This window comes from Gallus gallus, chromosome 3, assembly GCF_016699485.2.
Source record: "Gallus gallus isolate bGalGal1 chromosome 3, bGalGal1.mat.broiler.GRCg7b, whole genome shotgun sequence".
Lineage (NCBI taxonomy): Eukaryota > Metazoa > Chordata > Aves > Galliformes > Phasianidae > Gallus > Gallus gallus.
In genome coordinates this window covers 104,653,684-104,672,896 of record NC_052534.1, presented here as the reverse complement: position 1 = coordinate 104,672,896, position 19,213 = coordinate 104,653,684, and the positions used below count along the sequence as shown (strand labels likewise).

Here is a 19,213-nt window from a genome sequence, read left to right as displayed (position 1 = left end):
GACCGTGGCGCGGTGCAGCGGGTCCCAATATGGCAGCGGCGGCGGGCGCGGGGGCTGCCGGGGTTGGGAGCGCTCTCCCTTGAGGCCGCCGCCGCTCATCGCCGGGCGGGTGGAAGGAAAGAAAAAGCGAAAGAGTCGCGGCTTCCCACCCCCCAACGCCAACGACATGAGGGAAAAAGGGCGCAGGAAGAAGGGCAGGACCTGGGCCGAGGCCGCCCGGACGGTACGCGGGGCCTGGCGGCGGGAGGGCGGCGGCCCGGCCCTGAGGGGGGGGCTGAGGCGGGAGGCGGCCCGGACCGTCCGGCGCTGCGGCCGCGCGTCCGTCTGGGCGGCGGGGCGGCTGCTGGGGGTCGCTGGGTGGTATGGAAGCGTGAGCGGCGCGGAGGGGTGGATAGGCGGTGTGGCTGAGGGGGCAGCGGCGCGTTTGTTGCTGTTGTTGGCTGGAGCGCTGCCGGAAAGGGGCTTCTGCGGGTGAAAACAGCTGCACGTGTACGCGTGTCTGTAAACTCCGTGCGTCTGCGCGTCTGTGTTTACGTGTGTTATATAGTCACGTATATTGGTGTGAACGCTAGTGTTCTCTCAGTCCCCTTAGAGTCGTAGGGTCACTGAGCTTGCGAAAGACCCCTCAGACCACCCAGTCAAACCCCAGCCCACCCCACCATGCCCGCTGTGTCCCTCAGGGCCGCATCCCCACGGTTCTGGAGCACCTCCATGGACGGTGACCCCACCGCCTCCCTGGGCAGCTGTGCCACTGCAGCATTGCTCTTTAGGAGAAGAAATTGTTCCCGGTACCCAACTTGAACCTCCCCTGGCGCTAATGCTGTTACTTCTCGTCCTTTGCTCAACTGAAGTTCAGCTGAGCCTTCCACCTCGGGCTTCAAGCCGTTTGGGGTGGACAGGAGGTGATTGCAGCTGGCTGTGGTTGAGTGCTGCAAGTCCAGGTGGGAGGTTCGTCAGCTTGCTTCTTCCTGGGGCGCTTAGGAGCATGGTTTAATGAGGGAGGTGGTGGCGGTGGGGTTGGTGGTTCAGCTTAAAGGTCTCTGAGGTCTTTTCCAACCTTAGCGGTTTCATGGAGTGTGCCCAAAAAAGGACAAGAAAAGTGGTGAAGGGGTCTGGAGCACAAGTCTTATGAGGAGTGCCTTAAGGGAACTGGGTTCATTCGGTCTGGAGAAGAGGAGGCTCAGGGAAGACCTTATTGCTCTCTAGAAGACCCTGAAGGGAGGTTGTAGGAAGGTGGGGGTTCAGCCTCTGCTCCTGGGTAACAGCGATAGGACAAGAGGTGATGGCATCAAGTTGTGCCAGGGAATGGTCAGGTTGGATATTATGAGAAAATTCTCCTAAAGAGCAGTGCTGCAGTGGCACGGCTGCCCAGGGAGGTGGGTGGGGTCACCGTTCCTGGAGGTGATCCAGAACTGTGGGGATGTGGCACTGAGGGATGTGGGCATGGTGAGAATTGGCTGCCAATTGGACTTGATGACCTTAAATGTCTTTTTCAACCTGAATGATTGTATGATTCCTATTCACGGAGTACTGTGAGGCTGGAAGTGTTTCCAAACAAGTGATGCGTGATGATTTTTTCTCTGTGTTTACGGTGTGTTAATGCCTTTCCTCAGTTGTGGAAGGGACAAGCAGGTTGCCTTGTGTTGTGTAAGTGAGTCACTGACCCCAGAAGGAGAACTTGAGGGTGACAGCCCTGGACAGGCTGCCCAGAGAGGTGGTGGAATCTCTGGAGATATTCAAACTCAGCTGGACTCTTTCCTGGGCAACCTGCTGTAGGAAACCTGCTTAAGAGGATGGGACTGAGGGATCTTCAGAGGTCCGTGCAGTTCTGGGATCCCTGCCTGCTGATTTCCTGCTCTGATGCTCTTTGTTTCAGTCTGCTTTGGGGTTGGCTTTGGTGTATCTTCTCTGAGCCTGTTGAGTTGGGTGCAGAGAAAGGGATCTTGAGCAGTGGGGAAACTGAATAAGTGGGATCTGTGGGAGCTGGACAGGAGGGCTGCGTGGTAACAGCATGGTGTACACTTGGGAGCTATCTGCGTGTGCAGCTTAGATTGGAGAGAGCAAGGAGTTGGGTTAAATCACAAGCATCCTGGCAGGTATCTGTTAAAACAAGACTTAAAGTCTGGCTAGAGAGCAAATATAAATAGGCCTCTGTGGTTGAGACTTGCAAGCACAAACTCTTCATAAATAGTAATTTATTTGGAGCTTGTATTTACAGCTTGAAAGACATCAGAACAGTTGTTCTTTGGTCAGGAGATATGATGCAGATAACTATTTTAAGAATGCAGGATGTGTCCCACAGGTGTTGGTTTCTCTGCTTATGTTTCTTTTGTGTGTGTGTATACACAGTATATATATATATATATGTATATACAAATTTATGTATTTCAATTTTTTCTTTCCAAATAAGGATGGCAGAATTTCCAGTCCAGGCTGGAAGTGTAAGCAGATCTTTTCCAGCCTATGTGCACTGCTGTTGGTATTCTATCCAACGATCTCTTCCAGAACCCACTTAAAAGCTGAACGTGCGTATAGAAAAGCTGCTCAGAGAGCTCTCAGCACCGAAGGTTACGTGTTATCCTGGGTCACTTAGCCAGCCTCATGGCAGGGAGAGCCAAAATGAGCAAGTGTTTGCCAAAACCTCCCTTTTTGGCAAATGTTTCTATTTGTGTATTCAGCGGGAATGTTAAAATATTCTGGTCGAACTCCAATCCCAGTCTTCAAAACGTTCCCCTGCATTTTCGGCTTGAAATGATGCCTTTTAGTTCTTGTCCAAGCTTGTGTAGTCACATTAGGTTTTGAGCTGCTCGTGGCTGAAGCTCGTAGGGGGTGTTCTGCAACTGCTCTGAGAAATGCTGCAGCTCTCACATATGCTGCTCTGCTCCTGGAAGGTATAAAACTTGGGTAACCTTCTCCTTTCCATTCTGTAGTGGTCCTCCTCTCCATGCTTGTGCACGGAGCTGAATTTTTGGCAGGTTTAATTCTCTGAGTTGGCTCCAGGTGGGGGTGGAAGGGGTCCTGATGGTCACAGCTGGTGGGGCAGAGCGCTAGGGCTGCAGGCTCTGATGGCAGCATGGTGTCACGGATGCTGGTGTTTGTGGTGCATGTCCAAGCTCTGTCTCCTTGCTCCGGCTCTTGCATCACCACTGGTGCTGGCAGTTCAGGGAGCTGAAGCAGCAGGAAGCTGCTGTTCTTATGGTGCTGATGTGGCTCTGTGCCAGCTTAGTCCTCCTAACGAGCTGCTTGGAATCGAGTGGCTGCCATGCAAGACAGGCTGGGGATGTGGGGAGGGTGCTGACCTAGCTGCATCTGTTGCAGTACTTCAGGGTTTGCTTGAAATAAGGTGATAAGCAGCAGGAGCACGGCCTTTTTGCTTGCTTGGGAGACATAGTGTGGGCAGTGGGTGTACAGATGAGCTTAACTCAGTGGGGCTTAAACTGTGCTGATTCTCATGTGTTTTGGGCTATTAATGGGAGCAGCAGTACAGTATGAGGGGAGGGAAGGGTGCCCCATGAGGGCAGTGCTCAGGGAGGAAGTCACTGTTGATAAACAACTTCTTTCTTACTTCCTGGCTCATTCAGTAACCTTGCAGCTGCAGATGACTGTTAACTTGGGACAGTGGCTGTGTGACTATATGAAGTCCCTATTATTAAGGTATAAAGCTTTGTTAAAGTAGGCAGCCAGTGCTGCATGGTACCCCAGGTGGAAGGTAAATGCAGTGAATAAGGCTCTAACTTGGAGTATACTCTCCTACAGCCCCGTGGTAAAACAGCAGCACTGCAGACACACCAGTATATTCATGAGTACAGGTATGATGTTATGTGAGGCAGCAGGACTTCGGCTGTGCAGTAAAGAAGTCCTGCACTATGGTGGAGGTATCCAAGTTGCTATTCCCCTTGCTTATGTTGAGCACCATCCTGTGACACAGCTTTATAAACCAGCAAAGATCCACAAGCAGTGGAATGCTCTGTGTATCTTTCTGCTGTGCTGCACCAGCAGGCCCTCAGTTGCTGTGCTGTCAGTGCCCTGCTGAAATCCAGGCAAGGAATCCTGGTGCTGGACAGGAGCCACGTGCAGGTCATCTCAGTGCTTTGTTTGTGTGCAGGGAAGTGTATGCTGACGCGTGCCAAGCTGAAAGAAATGTGGTGTTTGTTTTCTGATGGGGAGTTCACCCCTCGTGTGACCTGACAAAACTGTTTTCTGCTGCGTGGGCTGGGTGCTGTGAACAGGGGCTGAGTGCTGGTGCTCCAGGCTGTCTCTTTGTCCCTCCTAAATGCCCTTTGGCCGGGCCATCGTGAACACAAAATGCCATATTTCATGAGCTCAAGCTGCTTACAACAATGTGTTTTCTTGCTTTTCCTATTGAGTCACATGGACTCCTGTTGGCTTCGGAGGGTGGAAATGCAGTGTCCTCACCTAAGCGTAACCACACTGAAGGCAAAGATGTCAGAGTAGGAGTTCTGGGCAATGCTGTCAGCTCTACGATGGGAACCCATGGTCTGCTTGGATTACTGGTATCAACTTAAGGAAGGAACACAATGAGACAGCATGCTGGCGCAGACATGGGTAGCATGGAGCACACAGCCTGATGCAGCCCTCCCAGGAGGGGATATAGTAGGGTTATAGAATCATAGAATGGCCTGGGTTGAAAAGGACCACAATGATCATCTGGTTTCAACCCCCTGCTATGTGCAGGGTCACCAACCAGCAGACCAGGCTGCCCAGAGCCACATCCAGCCTGGCCTTGAATGCCACCAGGGATGGGGCATCCGCAGCCTCCTTGGGCAACCTGTTCCAGTGCGTCACCCCCCTCTTGAGTGACCTCTTGGTCAAAAGACCAACTCAGAAAGCTTCATTCCTAGGGATACAAATGGCAAGCTTTCTCAGGTGGACTTCATTAAGGCTGCCCTCTTCATTAAGGTGCAGTTTTCCTTAAGATGAGGAGTCTGGATGCCATCCTTTGCCGCTTTCTGCTCAGAAGAGATGGATCCAGGCTGTCGGGGCTGCCCCTTGTCTGCAAGTGCTTGGGCCCATTTGCTCACTCCTATTCACAAAGTGAAAATCTGCTAAGGTTCAAAGACTGCTGCAAAAATATACAGAAGTTCAGAGGATTCTGTGAAACATTAATTTGATGGGAAGGGACTGACAGCCTGGCAGACAATGCTGTTGTGTTTTTTTTTTTTCCTGCTGCTTATTTCAGATGCTCGGCTGCAGCTTTTCAATTTATAGGTCAGCAGAGCTGAATTGTGCTCACAGATTGTTTTTCAGAGAGAAGTAGTACTCGGGTCCAAGATGCACATGATGCCTGAGGTTGAGTGATGAGTCCTCTGGTGAAGTGCAGAAATCAATCAGGGGAAAACAAGAGGAGGGTATGGAGCACGGCGGCCCTTCCTGTTGAACTGCAGGGCTGCAAAACTTGCGTAGCTGCACGAGACTGAGCTGAAATGTGCCAACTTTATCAGGTGTTAGTGCAGAACTGCAGCTTGCTTTGCATCTCTTGTTGACCAGAGCACATAGATGTATTTTCCTCCTGTTTTGGCAGTTTTTTTTTTAAAGGCACTTCCTGTAAGGTCAGCCACTGCTCTGCAAATACGAAGTGTTGTAACTTGGTGTAGGTTGTGCTCTGTTGGTTGCCTCAGCTGGCGGTGCTTTCGGCTCTTCTTGAGAATCCTCAGGAGAGACGGCTTTTCCCATGTGGAGGCTTCAAGTTGATGCTGATACGGCAGTAGAGCTGGGAAGGGATGAGGTGGAAGAGGAACCCTTCATTCCTCTAGAAAGCAGGCAGGTTACAGAACGTGGCCTTATCCCACTCAGCCATCCAGTTACTTGCCTGCCTTTCTACAAACTAACTCCCAAGCTGTGCAAATGTTGATCCTGCAGGGAATGTCAACCCATGCATGCTTCAAACCCCTGAGCACAGGGCCCTGCCTGCTGCTGCTTCACATGTGACCTCAGTTTGTTTGGCTTTGCAGCCAATGGTTGGAGATGACAACGCAGTGCTGGGATGTGGTTAGTTTGATGGCAGCAGTGCAGCTGACCCTGGCCTTGACATCGGTGCTGTCTGTCCGTCCCAAAGCATCTTCCTGGAACCCCAGGCAGAGGAAGCTGCACCTGTGTTGTGGGGAATCCCCTACTGAAGCTGCATGCCCTTGTGCTCCTGGTACCCTATGGTATGAGCTGGCACAAACCCTCAGGACTTCTGTACAAAATCAGACTGGGGGAAGACTATAAAAACACCACAAAGCTGGTCCAGAGGAAAACCGACAAGGTTCTGTTCTTATTTAAAGCAATAGATGCAATCAAGGTACTAATATTAAGAGGAGCTCAGATACATGTTTGGTCTCTTTAACTTCAGTATACTGCACATAGAATCACCAAGGTTGGAAAAGACCTACAGGATCACCCAGTCCAACCATCCACCCATCGCCAATAGCTCTCAGTAGTTCGCATACACTGCAGAGCTGTGCACTGGACTTGCTCCTCTGTGCTTCGTCCTTGGAGGGGGGAGGGAGGGTCTGTTTGTGCATCGATTGCCTGCAATTATATTAAAATCTAACAGTTGCATTAAAAGTGGGTGCTTGATCTGTTCTGTTGTGTGACTGTTGGGTTCTCTACATATACGGATAGTTTGGTGTGTTGGGAGGAATAAAGACATAGAGCCCTTGGTCTTATTTTCCTGTTTCTGTAATATCCCTGCCGTGGGATCTTCTCAAAGGTCAGGTCCAAATTCAGCCCCTGAATGAGGCAGCTTCATGAGAAGTACTGGAAATATCCTCCTTGTCGTTTCCGATGGCCTTTCAAATAAAATGTGAGAAACTAGATAATGAATTACACCCATTGCTTATAGTCTGCTGATAACGTGAATCGCTGTGGACAGAAGCAGTGAAGTATGAATGGGGTGGGTGGAGCAGAGTAGAGAAGAAAGTTCAGGGGGCAGCCATGTAAGCTTATCGCTCAGTAGCTGTGGCAGTAGGAATTAGATGAGCCAAAAGGGTGGTCAAGAATTGGCACAGCTGCCCAGGGAGGTGGTGGGGTCACCGTCCTTGGAGGTGTTCACGTCCTGTGGAGATGTGGCACTGAAGGAAATGGTCAGTGGGCACGGTGGGGTGGGTCAGCAGTTGGCCCTGCTGATCTCAGAGGTCTTTTCCAACCTGAATGATTCTGCGATTGTGTTTGCGTTGCATGTGGTTGACATAACGTGTTCAAATCCTCATCCTGGCTTTGTATGGTGACAGCCCTCAAGTCAGTTGTTCAGGAGCTCGGTATTTTATTGATACTGAAATGGAACGTTTGGTTCTTCTGAAGTAGAACGTGATGGGACTATGAACATGCATGGTAGAATTCCTGCTCCTCCTCAAATCATAGAATCATAGAATCGCTAAGGTTGGAAAAGACCCACAGGATCATCCAGTCCAACCATTTGCCCTTCACCAATGGTTCTCACTAAACCATGTCCCTCAACACAACATCCAAACGCTCTTTGAACGCCACCAGGCTCGGTGACTCCACCACCTCCCTGAAGTTCTTATTTGCCTGATTAAAAACCAGGTATGTGCCTATAGACTCTGCAGCATCAGAAGACGTGCATGTGATTATTGAGCCAGCTAGGTTCCGTAATGTTTCCCTGGTTCTTGCTGTATTTAAAACCCGAGGATTTCAGTTTTTGTTAATAGTGAAACTGCTGTGACAACAGTTTACTTCCAGCCAAGAGGTCCTACAGGTGTACTTTGATGCATCTCCTGTTGGGTAGAGCTGAACTTCCAGATGAAAACTTCATTTTCAAGAGCACAAAATAATCCCGTGCCACTGTTGGTAGCCACGTGTCCTCCTCCAACTCCTTGCACTGGGTCTATGCACACTAAACACCGTCTCCCTTTCCGATAAGTGTGCTGACTGTGCTGCAGTCTGAGTGTGCTTGCTCATGTTTTGCTGGATTCTGAATAGAAACTGATTTGATAAGATCACTCCTTAAAAATTTCCCTGTTCTTTCTCTGACAAGTTATGCAACCCAAATTCTGCTAGGACAAATTCTGTTTTCTCTCCCATTCCATGTGGGGAAACTTGAGCTAGCTGTCAAACCTCTTACAAGCCACAGCAATAAACATTCACTCTTACGGCTCGCAGTTTTGCTGTTCAGAAGCTCTTTTTGAGCTCCCTCTCTACTCTGTCCCAATATGTCATCCCCCTGAGATCCAGAAAGCTCTCTTACTCCTTTTTTCCCTCGTGCTTTCTGGCATGCGATGCACAAACCAAGCGTTTCGAGGGATCTGTGTCAGCTGAGAGGCTGCAGTAGGCTTGTGTTCCTGGCAGCTGTGGCTTTTACGACGTACAAAGACTTCAAGTTGAGTGGTGAGTTCTGCTTTCTCCACGTACCATCTTATGAAAAGCCAATGGACCTTTGGAAATGCTGAAAGTGAAGTTCAGTCTGTTGGTACGACGCGGACATGGCTTTTTCTGGTGCTGAAGGGTCAGCAACGCCTTCTCTTGTGGTCTGTGCCATTTTATTTCTGTGGCAGTCTTCGCCCTCTCCCAAGCATGTCCTTTGCTGCATCAGCTGGGATTACTTGAGCTCTCTCAAATCCTCCACTGAGGCATAAATCCCATTCTTGTTGTCACGAAGTCGGTGTTTGTTTCCTGGTACGGTCATAACCTCACTTCCACCATCTTTCCATAGGTGGCGAGCAGGAAAGCATGGAACGTGGTGCAGGTTGTTTGCTCATTGGAATAGCATAGCGTATAGGTTTTGGCTGAGATTCAAGTCTTGCTGAGCTTGAGTATCTGTTTTGAGGTGTTTGTGTGAACCATCGTTTCAGATCTGCTTTATTTCTTCCATGTAGGTTCTTGAGGATCGTGTGTATGATTTGGGTTTGAAGGGACCCCGAAGTGCCCTGCTTGCCTCCCTTGTTTCCAGCTAACCCTGCAAATCCCAGTCCTTAAAAGCTGAGCACCAGACAGGTTAAGAAAACTGTCACGTTTCAGAGGTGTGTCTGGAATGGCAGTAATGAGTTTATCCTTCATCAGGAAGGCTTTGCTGATGCCTGAGCTTGGATAGGTTCCTGTTCCCTAAGTAAACAAACGTGCTTCTGAAAACCATGTCAATTTAACGCTCGCATCTTTGCATTTGGACCTTCTTGCTTACTTCAAGCAGGTCCTTAACAACCTGAAAACCACATGGCAAGGCCCACATGCAACCCCAGCTCACCCATCTCTCTTAAGTCCTTGAGTACCACTTGTTTATAAAACCTCTTCTGTGCTTGTCCTCCACTGAGCGTGTTAGCAGAGCCTCACTTCATAGGGCTTTCAGCTCTATGCTGGGGAGATGGGGATTCCGCAGCCAACTGCTATTCTTCTGACAAAGGTTTGGAATTGAAGTTGAGCTCCAAACTCTGTTAACAAAAGTAAACAATCTTTATTTACACAGCTCCCTGCAAATATCACACTTCCCTTAAGCAAGCAGTGAACGTACCTCAGACGCCTTTATTTTGATGTTTCAGGCTGCTGGGGCTTCCTGTCTCTTCGACCTAACGTCTGCTCTAGAGCTGTGTGCTGCTAAATGTTTTCCAGTCCTGAAAGGAAAGAATGAGTGTTAAGGTTTCCTCTTTGCTGCAGGGGAAGGAATGTGGAAAAATAATATCCTGCAAGAGAAGTTCCCTGCTTCAAGTTCCTTACCTGTATATTCCATGGCTGTTTGGATGTGGAGTCTGCGTGCTCCAGCACTGACTGTCAGGGCTGTATCTTTATCCTATGGGTATCTCAAAAGCTGCAGAAGCTTTGCTGTCTCCTGCTGGGTCTGCACAGGAGTGAGCTCGCCTTCTGCTTTCTGTCCCCTTGAGGGGTTTCTCCAATTTCACAGAGGAATCTTGAGATACTGGTGTCATCTTGTATTTGCTTTCTCTGCAGTTCTGTCACTTTTGTCACTTTTTTCCAGCTGTCTTTTTGGCTGTCATCAAACCTCCGACCTGTTTTCAGAGCGTGCTCGCCAACTTCAATGCACAGGATTTGATGAAAACTGCTCCTGCTCTTTCTACTGGAGGCAGAATGGATAGGATGAGATGCGAAGCCTTGCTTGCGGTGTTTAAAACTAAATAGAACCACTTACGCCAGCAGAGCCCAGCAACCTTCCTGCTCTCACTGCTGGTTGTCCCAGCCAGATGGAAGGCACGCAGTGGTTTGGGTAAGACAGGCATGCCTGAGCAGCGACTTCGGAACAGCTATTGAGGTTTTCTGGCAGGCAGAGTGAGCCTCCTGCCAACACCCAGCTACTCTCTTATGGTAACGAGATTCTTGCATTTCAGGGTCTGCTCAGCTGCATTTGAGTGAGACTGAGGAGCTGTAGGAGTTTGTTCTGAGATATTTCTGTTCGTTACAGCCAAGCAAACAGTCTCGTCAGCAGCTCTTCAAACTCAAGGGAAGGCTCTTGGTGTTAGTTCTCACTTCAGGTCAGTGGCAATGGGTTTCCTGAGGTACCTCTGCTTCAGCTTTCTACCTGGTGTGAAAGCTAAAATAGGGATGAGAACCCATATAAAAGAGCATAAAGATGATAACTGTTTTACTGGAGATGTTCCAAGTCAGGCTGGGTGGGGCTCTGAGCACCTGATGGAGCTGTGGGTGTCCCTGCTCACTGCAGGGGAATGGGACCAGATGGCCTTTAATGGTCCCTTCTATCTCAGACAGTTCTTTGCTGTTGGCTCAGCACGAGCACCAGGACCTAACAGCAGGGTGAGAAGAGCTGCTGTGGCTGGGAGGGTGCTCTGCATGAACAGCCTGAGAGCATGCATTGAGGTTCTGCATCCAACAGCAAGCCTTAAAGAGAAGGATGGTATTGCAGATCATGGCTGACAAATCCGTGACGCTGCACTATGCAACTTGATTATATTCTGGCTGTAATGCGTTGGTGTGAATGCTTCCCTTTCCTCCCGTGCCCTATTGTCAGAGAAGGACCCTGCTTCCTGTGGCTCCTGTGACCTTTGCTAGGTGTACAGCAGTTGCTGCTTCACCAGCACCTCGAGCTGCTGCTGCTGTGGGGCACTGTGTGTCCTTGCCCTGCCTTTTCTTTTCCTGCGGAGCCCCTTGATTTGAAGCCGCTTGGCAAACGGAATGATAAAACTGATTTGGTCTTTAAAAAGGTATTTTTAGCTTGGATTAGGTCCCCAATCTTGTTTACCACTTAGCCTGCATGAACACATGCTCTGGCAGAAGGAGGGGAGCTGTGGCGCGGGACAGTGGGTCAGCAGCAGCACAGCAGCTCTGTGTGTTAATAGCACATTTGGTCACTTGAGGCACAGTTTCTTGGCAGTAAGCAAAGTAAAATAACTCATCTAAGTTTGGTAGCTGGTCATGTTGGTTGTAGCATGTCCATGCTCTCACGCCAGCGCTGGGGGCTCCCCTGGCAGGCTGGATGCCACTGGACATAGCTGTGCTCAGCTCTTTGCTCCAGGCAGCTCAGACCTCTGAAGTCTGTTTGGTTTGAGGCTTCCTTCCATGGCTGCTGCACGCAGTTTCTGGCCCTCTGCCCTGTCTGCTGTTTGCTTTGTGCTTTAGGTTATATTGGGCACCATTGATCCATGCTGAGGGAGCCTCACTGCCTGCTCAGGGTCTTCCTTTTGCAACGTGCCTTGAGCTTAAGCTCAAATATTTTGTTTCCACAAATACTGGGAGCCTGAGATCATTTATATTTCAAAGTGTATATATGTGTAAAGTTGACAGCTTCATAGTGTTTTTCATCCAAATTCTGAATTTTTGTGCTGTGTGGAGCAGCCAGAACGCACAGCCAGGTGCAGTTCAGCAAGTCTATTGCATAATAATTCCCTTGCTAATAATGTGACCTTCTCTGACTGCTGCATGACTGCTGTGTAACTCTTCAGCCTTCTCAAGCCTTGAGGTATCATAGAGTAGATTATTTGAAAGTGTTGCTCTTTTAGTCCCCATTGGTGGACTTCTGTCCCTTCTAACCCCCCTCGTGTGTTTGCTGCTTTCTAAGTTATGTATGCACTGGGTCTGAAAGCTCTAAGACCTTTTTTTTTGTAGAGGTGATTGCTTTTGGCTTTACCCACAGAAATCTGTCCCAGACTTCGGGCTGTGTGAGGCTGATGTAATGCTGCCAGTGCTGTTTCCTCTCTTGGAGCTGCATCCAGGTGGGAGCTCTGGCAGCCTGCAGTGTGGGCACTGAAGAGAAGTGCAGCTGTCTTGTTGATAGAAAAGTTGGTCACAGATCCAGAAATGGTTTATTAGGAGCGGTGCTTTGGTTTCCACTGTGTGGTATCCTTAAAATGAAACATCTCCAGATACAATTCTGGTATGCTGCAGGAAGTGGCCACATTTGCTGGTGTATTTAATGGCATAGAATTGCCCATACCTTCTTGGCCTCGGTTCTGGTTCAAGCCATGAATAGCATTTGGCTAATTGGATGAGCAGGAGAGACGCTGCAATATAGGTCAAGTCCCTCTGTCTCTGCATGCTGCCTCTGCCCCTGACCACCTGGGAAGGATCCGCGTGCTCATTGAGCTGAGAAGTTCACCTTGCATAGCAGTGTTTTCCCACTGCAGGGGTGTAAAAGGACATTGCCACTGCTGCTCCTGTGGCTGGAGCCCTTGTAGGAAGGGAGGTGAGGGCTGCTGGGTAGAGGTGAGTTTGGGTTCTAGCCCAAGGTACCAACGTTAGGTTAGGTTTTACTCTGGGGACCCTTCAACACTTCTAAAACTCTCTTTCTGGAAGTAGCAGGAAGAAGCATCTGCCAGGAAGAAGAATCTTTTGGTGTGTTATTTGCAATGTGTTGAGGAGCTTAAGATTAAGCTGGAAGATGGAGCCAGAACAAACCAAGGGAGACGCTGATTTCTTCAGCCCACAGTTGAGTTTGGAAACTGTTTACCAAGGCTAAAAGCTTGAGTTCAAGAAGTGGCTGGGTGGATTCATTGGAGAAGCTACCAGAAGCTTTCATGTAGGCATCAGCTCCTGGGTTGAAGAGGGCCTGATCCACAGGTGGCTGGAGCTGGGGGGGAAGACTCAATTCCCCTCCAGGCAGCTGTGTGTTGTTCTCAACATTTAGAAGGCATCTAAATCCCAGCAGACTCCTCAAGCCATGTTTTGCTCATCATAGGCCTACAAAGGTGGGGAGAGGTCTGAAGGGTAAGACACATGAGGAAGAGGTTCTGCCCCAGAGGGCAGCGGGCATAGCCCCAGTGCTGGAGCTCAAGGAGTGTAGGGACACCACTCTCAGCCATAGGGCTTGGATTTGGGGTGGTGCTGTGTGGAGCCAGGGGTTCCCTCAGCGACCCTTAAGGGTCCCTTCCAGCTTGGGATATTCTGTGATCCTTGGTTGTCCCTTTCAGCTCTGGACATTGTGCAGTTGTAAGAGCCGATGACATTTGTGGCATTAGGTTGGGCAATTCTAGTTCTTTTATCTAAAAGATCATCAACAGCAAAACTCAAAAGTGCATTTTTATGAGAAGTTGCTGAAAATATGGATGGATTGAGGTGTTCCTTCTTATCTGATCTTGGAGAGTGATGGATAATTCACTGCTGAAGGGGAAAAAAAAAAGTCAAGCCATTGCTTGACAAGTTGCCATGAAGCTTTTACCTTACCTTCCAATGCTGGCAGGGCATGATGCTGTCATAGTTATTTGAGGAGAGCTTCCTCTAATCATTTAGAGCCTGCTAAACTGAGAGTTCTGGCTAAGTCTTCTGGCAGGGAATAAACTACAGAAGAGAACTTAATGGTTTGGTCCAGAGAGCTGCTTGTGCTGGGCAGCTCCTGGGGGAGGGGAGGCCTGTTCTTAATTCCCTTAACGAGGGTTTTAGCTCCCTCATTCATGAATGATTCATTGCAGCCTTTTAAGGACTTTGCCTGCTCGTGGTGTAATGCACTTTAGTGAGGTGAATGCTAATTTGGTGCACTGGAGATTTCACCCAGCCTTGAACTTTGGCACCTGCGAATGTGTGTGCAAATTCACTTCCTGTGGTGAGTGGAGGAGCTTCCCTGCATCTGCCCAGCAGTCAGCAGTAAACATTGGGTTTGGTGGACATTGCTGAGTTTCCTGAAGCCCTGGAGTCAGATCTAACAGGAAAGAGCTATTTTTCCAATGTAATGTGCAGTCTGCTGGCTTTGAAGAAGAGTGGGTGGGCAGTTGGTACCAGGGGCTTGTCCTCTGGCCGGTTCAGTTTGAGAAGCATTCACTAACAGTCGATACTCAGGGATATATAGCTTAGTGCTGTATTCCCTTATCTTGCTGGAAGGAGGTCCCTGATCCCCACAGCTCGCTATTAGGACTGTTAGGTAGCATGCTGACATGTCAGGAGCAGAGTCCGTGGCTCTGATGGTTCCGCTTTCCTGGATGGAAGTCTGTGCCAAGAGCTTTGTTCAGGCTGAGCAGCCAGGGCTGGAAGAGCTGGAGCAGCCAGGTGGCACTGCAAAGAGGAGCAGTAGGGATGTGCAGAGTTAACTCCATGTTCTGTGAGTTGCAGGGTTCATTGCAATGCTAAGCTCTGGAGGAGCAGTAATTTTACTTTTCCTACTAAAAAGCTGTAGTAAAACAAATTAAGGAAACAAATCTAAGCTGCATCTCTTTAGAAAGAATCTAGTTGAAGTTTAAATGTGTAGAAATCTCTCCAAAGTGAGGACTGGATCTTTGACTGTGACATTTCCAAATGTAATGCCCTTACTCACTGTTCTTGTCTGTTCACTAAACACAAAGGTACAGCAGTTGAGGTCATCATTGCTTTATTCCTAGGCTTTTTTTCTCAAATTAATTATCAGTCAATATCATAATAGCTTTGTCTGTAAGGATGTTCTTCTTGTGGTTTCTACTGCTCCTCCTCCTCCTTGTCAAAGAATTGAATGAAGTCATAAAATCTAAAATGAGGAGATACAAAACTCACCTCTAACCAGAGGTTGCCATGCACTTTGAGACTTTGAAGGAAGGCAGAGGAGTTAAATATCCCCCATCTTGCAGATGCAGCAGCACGTCACTTAACGTCTGTGTTGCATTCATGTCAATAGCAATGGTAGCACTTGTGTTCGCTTCAGTGGCATGCAGATAATTGTTCAGTATGTCTACAGAACAACTTGACTGTACCAAAGAGCTTCACTGCGTGTGTGCAGCCTTCAGTCTCAATAGAAGGTCTCATAAGTGTGTTATAGCTGGTCCAGTATAGCACAGAGGAATGGCTGGAGCTTTTTTGAGGGTTTCTATTAAGAACAGGATGCTTTATCGCTAGGTTTGAAATAGGAAGTGTATTGATTTCATCTGAAAATGAGATGAAAGCTTTGTGGGGGACGTTCAGGTTGGGTATTAGGAAAAATTTCTTCTCCAAGAATGGTGATGCAGTGGCACAGCTGCCCAGGGGGGTTATGGCGTCACCATCCCTGGAGGTGTTGAAGAAAAGGGTAGTTGTGGCACTGAGAGACGCAGTGGGCCTGAGTTGGCAGTTGGACTAGAGGATCTTAGAGGTCTTTCCCAACCTTAATGATCATATGATTCTATGTAAAGATGAGATTTGTGTTGGCTGTGGGGTTAGCAGTGCTGACAGATGCATGCCATACTTCTCCCAAAGCAGCAAACCCTGAATGACCATGTTTAGAGTTGTGCCTGTTTGCCTTTCAGCTTTTAAATCCCTCCTGCTTGCGCTTGATGTTTGTGCTTCAACACGGTGCTTCTTGTGAGCTCTTGCTGCGTGAGTTCTGTGGTTGTGATGAATCACAGAATGGCTTGGGTTGCAAGGCACTTCAAGGATCACAGAGCTTCAACCCCCTGCCACGTGCAGGGCTGCCAACCTCCGCATCTAATACTAGACCAAGCTGCCCAGGGCCCCATCCAACCTGGCCTTGAACACCTCCAAGGATGGGGCATCCGCAGCCTCTCTGGGCAGCTGTTCCAGCACCTCACCATTCTCTCTGTAAAGAACATCCCCCTGATATCCAACCTAAGTCTTCCCTCCTTCAGCTAAAAACCAGTTCCCCTTGTCCTGCTGTTATTTACCCTTGTAGATAAGAGTTGATTCCCCTCCTGTTAATGGGCTCCCTTTAGGTACTGGAAGGCTGCAGTGAGGTCACCCACAGCCTTCTCTTCTCCAGGCTGAACAAGCCCAGCTCCCTCAGTCTGTCTTTGTAGGAGAGGTGTTCCAGCCCTCTGATCACCTTTGTGGCCCTCCTCTGGACCCTCTCCAACAGCTCCCTGTCTTTCTTGTATTGGGGGCCCCAGACCTGATGGTGTCCATTGTGTTGTTTCCAGCCCCATCCTTCCTGCTCTTCCTCTGGTGGGGTTGCCACTGGACAGCCCTGTGTCTCTGACATGCTTAAGAGGATCATTGCTTATGGGTAAGCCCTTGTGCAGGTTGATGCTGGAAATGCAGCTTACTTTGTCAGGAATGCTTCAGGGTTTTGCAGCTTGTCTCAGCTGGCAACACCCTTGGGCAGCCAAGAGGTGCAGAAGTATCACTCTGGGTTGGGTGGTGATAGCTTAACCTGGGAGTAGGATGTGGACTTCGAACCTGAGTTCAGTAAAACTGTGATAAGAGAGAAGTCTTGAAGTAATTTCCATCGTCAGGTTTACTTTCCTTTTGTAGTATCTCTTAAAACATCTTCTAGTGAGGTGTTATCCTGTTCTTATCACGCAGCCCACTGCTGAACTGGCCTTCCGCTTCCATAGAATCATTCCGGTTGGAAAAGACCTCCAAGATCACCAAATCTGACCTCAACCCACCCCCACCGTGCCCACTGACCGCATCCCTCAGTGCCACATCCCCCAGTTGTGGAACACCTCCAGGAATCTGATGCAGTTGTCTTCTTCCTGGTGCTCATAAATCTGGGGAACCTGAAAAAGCAGCTGTCCCGAGGAGGAGCAAAGCCTTGTTGTGTATTTTGTTGGACTTTGTATGGTAGGATGGTGTGACGGGGATGTGTCATTGTCTCTCTTTTTTCCAGGTCTAATTGATGCAGATACCTAGCTTCTCAAATCTTGTCCTTTAAGTTCAATTTCAGTTATTATGAATAAATATTTTGCAGCATAATTGCCATAAGAGTTAGAAAGTCGCCTTCCTTCCAACATGTAGAATTAAGAGATCTTTTCTTTCCTATTTTCTTTGCAGAAAGGACAGCTTCAGGGGTCAAAGCAGCAGACAATGCAAAAAAAAAGAACTCAAGTGCTTTTGTTAACAATGAGCCAATTACTCTGTTTCAACAGCCAAGGCAATGTGATCTGAGCATTGGTGACAGTCTCTAACGTACAGCTTCACCTACATGGAACATTGACACGTTCAACCATTTATTAGCTAGACTCAAGTAATGAGGCAGCTTTTTAATAACTAGTTGTTGGCATTTGTTGGTTTGTTCTTTAGATGGTGCTTAGTAGAAAGGCAGTTCATGAATCATAGAATCATAGAATGGCCTGGGTTGAGAAGGACCACAGTGATCATCCAGTTTCAACCCCCCCCTGCTATGTGCAGGGTCGCCAACCAGCAGACCAGGCTGCCCAGAGCCACATCCAGCCTGTGTAGATCCTGACTCTTCCTTTTAAAATGCATGTGGGGCAGATGGCAGTGGCTACCTTTTCATTTATTTACACAGTAATCAGAAAGGCCTTAATCCACTATAGCATTAAAAGGGCAAAGGAGAGAAGCAATTTGAGGTGTATCTGTATCCTAAAGTCTCTTCCATCTCCCTGTACCTGGTTCTTCTTGATCAGCCTGTAAAGTGGCATCTAGTAGTTATGTATATCAAGATGCAGACTGCTCTGCTTATCTAAGTAGGCTGAGACTAGGAACACTTGCAATTTGGCATGCTGCTTGAGGTTATTTTATGGGGCTGCTTGTCCTTAGGATAAGTTGGCCTCAGGTTGTACCAGGGGAGGCTCAGGTTGGATAAGAGGAAACATTTCTTCTCCAGAAGAGCAGTGCTGCAGTCGCACAGCTGCCCAGGGAGGTGGGGGGGGTCACTGTCCCTGGTGGTGTTCAAGGAACGTGGAGATGTGGCACTGAGGGATGTGGGCACGATGGGATGAGTTGGGATTAGGGATCATGACTGTCTTTTCCAGCCTGAATGATTCTGTGAAAGACTGGACTGGACTGGTGGCCACCTTCAGCATGGGTTGCTTGAACTCTTCCTTGCTGGCTTGTCCTTAGATCTGGCAGAGATCAGGCTGTGCACGAGACATGCTTGGAGGCTTCTGGGAAACATCTGACTGCTATAAACAAGTCCACACGAATTTTCGTGTGAACTTTCTGCTGCTCTGAGGAGCTGTGGCTGCTCAGCCAGCAGAGTAGTTTTTCCAGATGAGCTTGTCTAGACCGAGTTTAATTGGGCTTGTTTCCTGAATCTTCAACCCTTGTTATTTTTTTTGTTTTCTTTTACCGTACCTAATTGCGTAGTACTCGTGGGATAAAGCATTTTCAGTCATCCAAAAGTCTTTTTTTTACAATGGACTTCATTCCTGTTCCTGCCTTTTCACAATAAGGCAGTGTTTTGTTTCCCTTGGTAGATGGCGTCTTGAACTTGCAGTTCATGAATGGTCTTCAGTGCTGAATTTCTGGCACAGGAATAACGATCGAGGAACATTCTCTTGGGTTGTGCCTTAGGCTCATGTGAGCCTAAAATCCTAACGCTTCTAGTTTGTCCTTCACTTCCCAATTAGAACTTTGTTCTGTTAGTCTTGCAACTTCATGTGGTATATTGTGATGGCGGAGGCAACTTGAGAATGCCAAGATCTCCTCCTCCATTTCTGCATGCTTCTGCATCCTTCTCTCCATCCATCCATCCTACGTGAAAATCTGAGACCTGATCTCCTCCCTTCTTGCTATGTAGCTGATTACATGGACTGCCACTGTGGTCCTACAACTTCATTTCTCTGGTCATGTTCTCCAACCATGTCCTGCTGTGCTGCCACAGCACCATAACAACCTGTTTTGCTGTCTCCTCCTCTCCTAGTGGCTTAAAGTGTTCCTTTCTCCTTTGAACTGAGTGCTATCACACAGTCATGTCTCTGAAGACTTGGTTCTGTTTTTTGTAGCAGTACTCAAGCCATCTTGCTGGCAGCTTGCATTTCATGCAGGTTAATATCTTCATTGGTATATGTGGGGAGGGGAAAGAAGCCAAGTAAAGATTGCCATCCTTCTACTGAGCATCCCTTGTCAGGAGTCAGCAGATGGTCTCAATATTGTAAACTATCCTACAAACAGAAAGACGGCCTTCTTGCTACTTGTTTAATCCTGGCTGTATTGAGAT

General features: G+C 48.5%; 1 protein-coding gene across 4 annotated transcripts in view; it reads left to right on the top strand.

The window, feature by feature from the left end:
- ASXL2 (additional sex combs like 2, transcriptional regulator) overlaps window positions 1–19,213 on the top strand; it is an 89,704-nt gene continuing 70,491 nt past the window's right edge. For 2 of the 4 annotated variants that reach the window (XM_046938957.1, XM_046938956.1), the window contains exon 1: window positions 3,229–10,439. Coding sequence is in view for 2 of the 4 variants with exons in the window: in XM_015285098.4 (XP_015140584.3) it covers window positions 167–223 (57 nt within the window). In the remaining 2 variants the exon portion in view is untranslated. 4 annotated transcript variants of the gene reach the window in all.